The following is a 10623-nucleotide window of genomic DNA, read 5'->3' as shown; positions in this document are numbered from 1 at the left end:
GCCTTGGTGCCATGCTGTGTGGGTCTCCAGTGCCATGAGAGGAGACGTGTTGAGTTTTGGAAAGTTTCAGGTGTGTTGCCTCCTTTTTTGGTGAAGATAAACGCAGCAGTGTGGCTGAATTTGGGCGCAGTGCCTGCCTTTGGCTGAGAACTGGGCACTGGCGGCCGTGTTTGTGTGCAGGATCTGACCTTGCAGGACAGGTGTCTAGCAGATTGCGCTCAGCCGGCCCAAGCCAGGCTGACATTTGAGATGGTGGTGATCACTGTGTTGAATGTCGCTTTTCAAGGACCGTGCTTCTTGTTGTTGGGGATTCGCTGCTGGGATCCTGACTCAGCTCTTACCTCTGCCACTTTGGATTTGTTTGACTTTGCCTCCATGCACAGCTCTGTGGGCTTTGTTTCCATTTCAGCCTCTGAGCGTCTTTCCAATACAAAGGTGTAAAGGTTTCTTGAGGAGAGTGTAGCAGGAGGATCCTTGGGGTCCTGCTCTGACCTTTTGACCAAGTCAGTGGGGTGCAGTCACACCTCTTGGCCAAGAGGGTTAGAGAGGGCCGAAGATTTTTGGGGTGCGATTTCACTGCAAGTCTGCTTTTTCTTTGCCAGGCAGCTGAGCCGCTGGAGCTGAGGCAGCAGCATGGCAGGTGAGTGCGTGGGGGCTCAGGCACAGTGATGGGGCCATGCCCAGGGGCTCACAGGAAAGGCTCTCCCTGCTCTCCTCTCCATGGCTTGCCCAGTGGTGGCTGTCCAGTTGGCAGAGTGGGAGTTTGGCTTTTCCACACAGTTCCCTTCCAGATGTGTTCACTAGTGGATATGCACCTAAGCAGACTCCCAGAAGACACGCTGAGCTGGCAGGCCGGAGTGTGTGAGACAGGGGTCTGTCTGCCAGCACAGGCAAAAGGTCCCACTAGTAGGACTTTAGGTCCCACCAGTAGCAAGAGCAAATGTCTCAGCCCAGGCCTATGGTGGTACAAAGCTCATGCCACAGTGGTCAGCCTGGTCTTAGCTGAAGTGCTCCATTTGAAATCAATACCAGTGTATACTGGTCCTTGCTGGTTTGGGGGGGAAGGCAGTCTGTGCCCAGCAGCCAGGGTACATTTCTCCATACAGACTCTGCCACCTCCCATCCCCAGAAGTATTTTTCGGTTCTTTTGCTCAAAGTCCCCTGATCTGCCCCAGCCTGGCTTTGTTCCAGGTTGTCCTGAGCGAGCTCTGGGGCTCCCAGGTCACTCCACTCTGTGGAGGTCTGTTGCCCTGCTAGTCTTATGGGATTATCTAGTACTGCAGCCACCAGTGTCGCCCTCCAGAAGGCACAGATTCGCCTGGCCAGGGCTCCGATGAGTCCGTGACGATGCACAAGGTGCCGCTCGGAATTCCTGGATGGTGATGCTGCTCAGACTTTGTGTCCTTGCTCCTGGGCAGCATACACTTCCTTCTGAGTTGCCACTTGTTTCCCTCCCCATTACCAGGGACTTCGTTGGGTCCAGGGCGATCTAGAGGAATAGCATGGTGTGTGAGAGCAGTAGCCCTTTGCCCCTGCTGCAAATGGCTTGCCCTGTCTTATGGCCTGGAGCCAAACATCTCACTTTCTGTCTGTGACTGAGCCTTCGTGTCTGGGCCAGCCACTTTCAGAGAAGGGCCTGCGCATAGTCCTGTACCAGGCCTCAGTACAGCCTTCTCTTCAGTGTTCCTGGGAGCCAGGAGCGCTCACTCGGTCCTGAAACGGTTCCCTCGTGCCAATGAGTTCCTGGAGGAGCTGCGCCAGGGCACCATCGAGCGGGAGTGCATGGAGGAGATCTGCAGCTACGAGGAGGTCAAGGAGGTGTTTGAGAACAAGGAGAAAACGGCATGTATTACCACCATGGCGCTGGGAGCGGGGAGCGGGAGGAGCTGCAGGGACCATGCTTCCTCAGAGGTGTTGGAAGCAAGTTTGGAGAGGCACCACAGCCTCTTCCCCAGGACCCCTGTGGCCTGAGAGGGAAATGTCCTGGTCCTGTGGTGTGTCCTGGGTGCTCCACAAGCATCCCGGTGGCTTGCAGAGGTCCATGGCACGACGAGGACTGGAAACAGCCTCTCCCCCAGGCTTGCTGCATGATGGGCCCGTGGGCTTTGGGGACATCTGCAGTGCCCCTCCTGCCCATTGTGGTGAGCCTCCCTTCTTATGTTGCAGATGGAGTTCTGGAAGGGGTATCCCAATGCCGTGTACTCGGTTCGGGACCCGTCGCAGAGCTCGGATGCCATGTATGTGGTGGTGCCCCTTCTCGGGGTTGCCCTGCTGATCGTCATTGCTTTGTTCATCATCTGGAGGTGCCAGCTGCAGAAGGCGACCCGCCATCACCCTTCGTATGCACAGAACCGGTACCTGGCCAGTCGCGCCGGGCACAGCCTGCCCCGGGTTATGGTGTACCGGGGCACTGTGCACAGCCAGGGGGAGTGGCCAGGGCCCCGTGAGGCTGCGAGCAGCCCGCATGGGGTGCAGGCGCCCGGTCGTGGGGCAAGAGCCACAGTCCGGCTGGAGAGCAGCCTCTGCCTCCCGGAGCTCGCTCTCTCCAGACTGTCCAGTGCCACCCCACCCCCATCCTATGAGGAAGTGACAGCACCCCAGGAGTGCAGCAGTGAGGAGGCCAGTGCGTCTTACAGTGACCCACCCCCCAAGTATGAGGAGATAGTGGCCACCAGCCCTGGTGCAGACAAGTAGTGGGGCGCTTTTCCGGGCCGCCCAAAGCCTCCTTCTGAGGCTTTCAATCTCCTTCAGAACTTTCAAGAGACTGTGCCACCACAGAACAGCCTTAGCCTCCTTGTTGCCAAATAATTCCCCAGCCGTGGATGTTTAGAAAACCAGTTTTCAGAGATAGGTGGGAAGAGGTGGGGGCAGGAAATGTGTGTGAGACAAAGGCCCTCCATCTGCACCCCCCCAACTCTGAAAGAGGTTCAGACCCTAGAGTCCAGCCCTTCCAAGAAGCCGCCCAATCAAGCGCTCCCAGCAGGGTCTGGCTTCTTCTATGCCAAAGGGACTGCCTTCATTGTGTTGCTTGCAGTTCAGGTTCATAGCCAGTGGGGCTGTGTGGGCTGAGAACTTGTGGGTGTCTGGGTGCTTGGGCCAGGTGCTTAGGGAAGGAATTTGCCCTTCAGCTCCCCTGCTCCTCTGGTTTGTGCTTTCTGGTCTGGCCCACGTGGTGAGGATTTGGGCACGTACTGAGCAACAAATAAAGCAAGAATTAACACAGAGACACAAAGAAGCACCACAGAACAGAGCAGTGCCACCTGGGCTTCACAGGAGGTGCTGGGTCATAAACTGCACAGCTCTGGGGCTGGCTTTCCCTCCGCAGCCCCCAGCTCCTCCTGACCAGGGGAAAAACCGGCGGGGCGAGGCACAAGAGGACAGTGCACGTGAAGGGTGAGGAGCAGGGGACGGGGGGGGGTGGGAGGGTGGGGCCACAAACTTTGCCATCCTGTTTCTTGTGTGTGTGACCATCCCTAGACACCCATTTATATGTTGTGCTGCCACCAACAGCCACCAGCAAGAGCACCAAAGCACTCCACTGTGGGAAAACCCAAGCTTCAGACCCTGGCAGTGTGTGGTTTGTGGCCCCCAGGCTGTGGGAGGACTAGCTGTGACAGAGAGCTGACCACTTCTCCTGGTGCAGCTGAGTATCCATAGGATTATTAAACCAATGAATCCAGTCTTCTTGGTACTCTGTTCCATGGCTTTGAACTTGTAGAGCACTTTCCTGTTTGCGAATAGTTTTGCTGAAAGTGGACTTTAGACTGACGATTTTCTTTTAATGATGGTGCCCACCTCGGGACAAGACTCCCAAGTGTCCCTTTATCAAAAAACATCAATGTCTTGGTAAAGGACCCCATGCCGGGGACTGAAGGGCCAACTGCACTTTGCTGTGTCACTGGTAGGCACTGGTCTGTCTCGGACTGCACTGGGGCAGAGGAAGCCTGGAGGTTCACTGCCGTTCGCTGAGCGAGAGATTTTATTGGTCTCCCCCATCCCCATTCCTCCTGGTCCTCTCGATAAACCATCTCTCCTCTGTTGGTGCTTTAAAGACTGTAGCAAATTGTTGCAGGGCCCCAAAGAGAAAGAGTCTGTGTCAGTGGCAGCCACAGCAGTTTCAAAGACATCAGGTCAGCAGGCTTGGGGACCCATTTCTTGAAGGGAGCCCTGCTTCAAGGCTACAGATGCCTTCCAGAGCCCTTCCAGGGCTGGAGACTGTCCCCAGCATGTGTTCCCAGTGTGCAGGCCGGTGCTCTCCACCTGGTGGTGGCGAGGTTCCATCCTTCCCCACAGGCTAATGTCCAAGGAGTGCTGGAAGACCAGGGAGCCAGTGGCAGGTGCCTTTAGGAAGATACTTCTGGAACTCTGTGTGTTCTAGAACAATCTTCAATGAGCTTTCACATACCCCTGATATTGAGTCTCAACCTGGAGAGCCAATCTTCTGCCAGGTGAGCTTTTCCATCACATGGGAACCTTCTCCCAAAGCAACCTGAGGCTAGAGAGCCTGAGCAGATGGCATTCCACATTTCCTTTGTTTGTCTTTCCCTCTCTGCCCTTCCTCACAAAAGGATTTGCAGCCTAGAGGACCTCTGTTTTTTCCATGATGAAGGCTGGGACCAGTGTCATTCAGCCAGATCGGAGGGTGTGAAGATGCTGGAGACTCTAGGGTCACCTCGACTCCTGCAGCATGTTCTTGAGCAGGTGCTTGAGTGTGAGCAAGTGAAGGAGGAGACAATTACTTCAATGTACCTCTTTCCAGGGAGCAGAGAGCTGGCCTTGGGGTCCCACTGAGCACAGATAAAAGGAATGTGCCCCGACTGTCCCTTGCCTTTGGCATCTGTTGAGTCCTACTTCCCTACCACATTTATGGGTAGATGGAAGCTGGTGGTGACAGGAGACAGCGGAAAGCAGAAGTCTGGAACTGATCTGTGAAGGGCAGCCTGTGTCCTTCAAGGCCCCAGACTGAGCTGGAGACAGTTCTGGAAGGCCCATGGTCTCTAGTTGAGGTGCTTCACAGCGTGCTTGCAGGAGGTGTGCTGTGGCCTCTGGGCTGGGTTTCATGTTCTCTGTTGAAAACAGACCCCGTGGCACACAACGGACGTAACTCCTTGCGGTGCACATTTCGCTTTTACCGATGCCCTGTACATACCTTTTCAAACTCTGTATGGATGTTGATTTGATACAATGCTAACTCTTCAGGAGGAAGCTTTTTGTTATTTTTGGATGTGTCTGTGTGTGTATGACGTGAACATGTTGCCTTTCCTCATTGCTTATCTGAAACAAGTCAGTCTGTGACTGTGTTTGTCCCAGGACAGATCCGGTGTGCGGAGGAGAATGTAACCTCCCAGGACTGGGCAGCCTGGCGGGGCCTGAGCGGAGACCAATGCAGCGAGCTCCTAAAACTTCTCTCTCTCACCTCTCACAAAAATCCTCGGAAGCAGATGAAGCAGCTCCAATCTGTGGAGCCCTGCCCTGCTGGGACCCAGGCTCAAGTCCCCACGCCTCAGCTTCTGTTCTGTGGTGGTCGGTAGCTGAAGGAAATCCAGGCATTCCTGGGCTGTGTGTGTGTGTGTGTGTGTGTGTGTGTGTGATGTGTGGCTAACTGAGACTGACAGGGTGTTTCCTGTTGTGAAGAAAAAAAAAAAAAAAAGAAAGAAAAGGCTTTCAAACATTTCTTGAAAGGCTGACTGTCACTTGTTTTCAACCAAAAAATTTTTAGAATTTTTTAAAACCAGAATTGCAGTCCTGTCCCTCCGTTGCTCCCCATTTGCCTTGGATTTTCCAAATGAAAGCACAAGAGGAAGAGTGAGGTGCACAGGTGCCTGGTGAGTGCACCCCTCAGCGCAGCTGCCCCCTCGAAGTCGGGGCGTTCGCTTCCACCTGCCATACCCACTGCCATTAGTGTAAACCCTTTAGGGTGCTGTGCAAGACAGGAATCTGCTGGGTCGGCTGGCTGTTGCCTTTCTGGGATCCCAAATGGGATGGATTTGGGACAGGAAAGTGTCATTCCGTGCAGTGGTGGGGGCCAGTGCTTCCCCTCAGTGGATTTTGATTGCCATGCGGTATTCTACAAGAAGCAGGAAAGCATCAACACTGCCTCTAGATTGTTCTTTGATCCGAGAAGGAGAAACAGTAGAGAGACTGACTCCCTGAGCTGCGATTTGTCCCTCCTGGCCAAGGTTGAGAAGGAGAGCTGGATGAGCAAACTGCTACTCTGGGCTGCCTTTCTGCAGTCAGGCTCCATTTCCGGACTAGGCCAGTTCTGAAACAAGCACATTTCCGCTCTCCCCACCCCGACTGGTACTGAACTCTACCAGTCCTCATGGCTATCATGAGCTCAGTTAAACCTACTGGAGTCCCACAACAACTAAAGGAGAAGTCCAACCATCTGAAGTTCAGTAATTCGGATCATTCATGCAAGTTTTGGCTACATCAGGATTATTGGGAGGAGTCTCCATTTGAGGCCATTTCAGGGTGTCACGTGTCAGAGGAACATGGTTGAAAATGAGCACCCTGTTCCCAGAAAAGGCTCCGGGTCCTCAGGATCCCTTCACTGTGCCTTCAGCTTGCGGTTCAGCAATTCTCACATGTAAGACTCCTTCCGCACAGGCTGAGTGTTTGTTCTCTCTGTCGTGTGACGTTGGGCACCAAAGCCTTTCATTTGAGTCCTGTATCTGTCTACATGACATAGTTTGTGAACTCAAGTGCAATTCAAAGTAACTCAAGTGTGTCTCTAACTCTTCTGTGAAGCAGGTGTTTCGCTATCAGACTAGGCCACTCCCATCACTTGCCCCCACAGACTCCTGCTTTGCCTTTCAAGTGTTGTGGGCAATGAGTGTCTCTCAAGCAACATTTCCCTGGTGAAGGCACACACACAGCACAGCTCCTTGCACTCCATGCCTCGCCAATTGCTTCCCTGTCCTGATACCTGACCACTCAGCAGTGCCTGCCCCCAGGTCATCCCAGGCCCGAGCAGTAGCACAGATGCCCAGGAGGGCAGCACATCCCCAGCTGCTCCTGTCTCCAAGTCTGTCTTCCCTCCCAAGCTTGAACACACCTGCTCCGTCACAGCTGCAACTGTGTAACAGTGGGGATGCTGATTGTGCAGCTGAGCTTAGTGAAACGAAAACTGAAACGGATTCATTTTGGTACCGTTTTAAACTATTCATACTCACATGTTGATTCATGCCAGCTGAGAACTCTGTGCATTCACGAATATGTCGGGATTCCACTGGTGCCTGGGGGTAACCAATAATTCGCTTGTGACATATGTGTGTGCATGTGAGTGTGTATGTGTCTCCCTCAGTCTTTATGTCTCTATCTTGTTCTCTTGTTCTCTTCTTAAAATTATTGCATATTGCTGGTGAATTTTGTCTCTTCCTGTACAAAAAATCATGGATAATAATAAAGAGCAAATGATGTCTGCTGGCATCCCGTCCTAGTGCTTCTTGGATCTCTGCTGACTACCCTACTTCCCTGGAGGATGCTGGTTGTGGCTCGGACTGTAGATAAGGAAACCCGTCCAAGCCAGTTGAGAAGCAGGAAGTGCAGATGTTGATCCCCCACCGTGTGTAAGATGATTTCCTGAGCAGCCCCTCCTCCACCCCTACACTCCTCCTCCCTGGGATGAAGTAGGGACGATTTACTACCTGATTTTTGGGTACTATCAGAGGTGCCCCTCAAGGATGCCCAGCTTGGTTTCCGAGCTGGGGCAGGGAAGGTGTGAGGAGATCATATGCTGTGCCCTGTGTAGATAGGACACAGCACTCAGTTCTTGCCCTGGTGGCACCACCTGCATTTTGAGAGTGCCAATGATCAGGGACTGCAGGGCACTGAAGTCTTCACAGTGTGAGGGGAATATAGTCTTCATCACAGAGACACTAAGATGTTGGTACAGAGCTGGATCCTGCCATGGGAAGCTTCTGGCACAACTTACGTCAACCTATAGTCATGCAAATACTCTGCTCTTTGATGGGGCAATGCTCTGACATGGTGGAGCAGGGGCAGTGACATTCTGGCTTCCTCAGAGGGTTGAATGCAGAGGCCAAAGGTCCAGAAAGTTAGCCAGAGGCCCTAGCTTTCACTGTTGTCCCTGCTGGCATAGTTGAGGGATGTCAAGCATTTGGCAACACCAGGAATTCAAAATGAAGTCTTGCCAAGCAGGCCTCAGCACATGGTTGGAGTTGTGTCCTGAACATGGACTTTTCAACTTCTGTTCCTTTTGCCAGAGATGGCTGTTTTTGGCAATGACTCACTCTCCCTGGTTAGCCCAGGCTAAGAATTTAATGCCTGGTGAGGTTCCAGGCCACCACAGTATCCCTTGGGACAGTACCCAAAGGTCCAGAGCTACCTTTTGTTTTCATCATACTCTTCGTAGAGACACACTTTCCAGGGCTGGGTGCTTGCTTGTTTTGGAGGGACAGCACAAGGGTCCTAGCCTCAATGTCACTCCAGCCCCTGCTGGGGCCCAGCCAGAGAGTCAGGCCAGTGGCTTGGCAGGTGGGCACCTTTCTGCTCACCCTTCCCTGGGTTCCCATCCTGTACCACTGGCACCATCTCATAGCAAGTGTCCTGGGACTGCTTTGGACTAAGGCGAGGGCATGGTAAGGCAGTAGAAAGAATCTGAGTGGAGCTCGTGAATGAGTACGGCAAATGGTCAGGTATGCCCTGTAGCTCCATTCACTGAGACTATCTTACCCTATGAGGTGGCATTTACAATGGGTTCTGGTTTGTTTTATTTTGTATTGTTTTAAGATTTATATTGGAAAGGCAGATTGACAAATAGAAGTAGAAAGAGACAGGAAGATCTTCCATCTGCTGATTCACTCCCCAAGTGAGGGAAACAGCGGGAGCTGAGCAGATCTGAAGCCAGGAGCCAGGAGTATCTCCAAGGTCTCCCATGCGGATGCAAGGTCCCAAGACTGGGCCGTCCTCCACTGATTTTCCAGACCACAATCAGAGAGCTGGATGGGAAGTGGAGCAACTGGGACATGAAACAGCACCTAGATGGGATCCTAGTGCTTACAAAGCAAGAATTTAGCTACTGGGCCATTGTGCTATGTCCAACAGGTTCTGTTTCACAGCCGAGGGAACTGAAACATAGCATTTGGTCAAAGGCTCACAAGAAAGAGATACTGGCCTTGTTTCCCAAACTTGCGCCTACCCTGTTTGGTCCATCGCAAGCCACTTCTGTGGCACTTCAGCTTCCCAGAACACTGGCTTTGCCTTGTGTGTGTGTGTGTGTGTGTGTGTGTTCACCATCATTCCCTGTAGTTTGCACCTGGATGTTCTCTGCTGTACTATTAGTGTCAAAAGGGCAAGGCCATGTGCTGCTTTTCTCCTCACTTCTTCCTTAGAATATAATAGAGCACCTTGCTCACAGTGAGTGTTCAGTCTAGAAAAGTGTCCATGGGTTGTAGTCTAACCAGAGTTCAAGCTGTATGTGAATTCTGGAGGCCAAAGGCCCCAGATGAAGGTGTGGGCAGAGCTTGTTTCTTCTGAGTCTCCTGATTGCTGATTTTCTCCCCATGTCTTTACCTAGTCTCCTTGTATGTGTGGGTATGTGTCGCAATCACCTCTTCTTAAAAAGATGCTAGTCACACTGGACTAGGGCCCAGTCGAATGATCTCCTTTAACCTTAACTGCCTATTGAAAGGCTCTAACTCCCTCTGAGGAATTTTTTGAACATGCAGCACAATTCAACCCAGAATGTTTGATTCAGGGGAATATCTCCCAACCTGAGCATATTGGGCATCCCTGCAAAGCAGTTGGTGGGATGGGTCTCAGGGCTGCTCTGTGGTGCTGGCAAGGACAAGGACAGTTGCAGTGCTTTCTCCCTTGCTGTAGTGGGAAGGATCCAGGGAAGCTGCCAAATGGTCTCTGAGGCAAGTGGGGCTGGCAAAAGAGAGGTAGACTTTATGAGGGTTTTCCCAGGGTCCTCTGTGTCAAGTGATGTGAGAATCCAGCACCCCCAAAAACCACAGTATTTGTGTCCTCATATGTTTCTAAAAAGCACAAAACTTCATACTCATTTTGGTGGCACATGTACTTAAATTTGGAACAATGTAGAGAAGATTAGTATGGCCCATGAACAAGGATGGCATGCATAAAACATACAGAACTTGTTATATTCAAGAATTAGAAGGGCCTGGCACGGTGGCCCAACTGCTTTTGTTCTTGTCTTGAACGTGTCGGGATCCCATATGGGCGCCGGTTCTAATCTCAGCAGCCTCACTTCCCATCCAGCTCCCTGCCTGTGGCCTGGGAAAGCAGTTGAGGACAGCCCAAAGCCTTGGGACCCTGCACCCATGTGGGAGACCTGGAAGAAGCTCCTGGCCCCTGGCTTGGGATCGGCTCAGCTCCAGTCATTGCGGTCACTTGGGGAATGAAGTAGCGGAAGGAAGATTGCCTCTCTCTCTCTCTCTCTGCAGTAAAAATAAATAAATCCTCAAAAAAAAAAATAAAAGAAAAGAAAAGAAAAAAGAAAGAATCAGAAGACTGGCAGATTCAATCACAATGACTTGCACGTTTGTCAGTTAGAAACTGACACGTTTCTAAAGAGTTCAAAATGCACAGTGGATTTCCTTTTACCAGGATTTATGTGCTATCAAAACAAGAAGTCGG

The 10623-nt window shown here is 52.1% G+C and overlaps 1 protein-coding gene and 1 non-coding gene across 2 annotated transcripts; both read left to right on the top strand.

Moving 5' to 3' along the window:
- Positions 1-1683: 1683 nt before the first annotated feature.
- PRRG3 (proline rich and Gla domain 3) lies at positions 1684-2834 on the top strand. Its single transcript, XM_040999641.1, has 2 exons — positions 1684-1842; positions 2167-2834. The coding sequence occupies exons 1-2, from the start codon at positions 1783-1785 to the stop codon at positions 2692-2694; spliced, it is 588 nt and encodes a 195-aa protein (XP_040855575.1). The 5' UTR covers positions 1684-1782; the 3' UTR covers positions 2695-2834.
- A 7189-nt stretch (positions 2835-10023) lies between these two features.
- Positions 10024-10131, top strand: LOC121169580. Its single transcript, XR_005885880.1, has one exon. It is a non-coding gene; the product is annotated as a U6 spliceosomal RNA (small nuclear RNA).
- The last annotated feature ends 492 nt before the right edge of the window (positions 10132-10623 follow it).

This window comes from Ochotona curzoniae, unplaced genomic scaffold (assembly GCF_017591425.1).
Source record: "Ochotona curzoniae isolate NIBS_2020 unplaced genomic scaffold, NIBS_Ocur_1.0 scaffold_1852, whole genome shotgun sequence".
Classification (NCBI taxonomy): Eukaryota; Metazoa; Chordata; class Mammalia; order Lagomorpha; family Ochotonidae; genus Ochotona; species Ochotona curzoniae.
The sequence above is the reverse complement of the archived record's forward strand: the minus strand, read 5'-3'. Positions and strand labels throughout refer to the sequence as shown.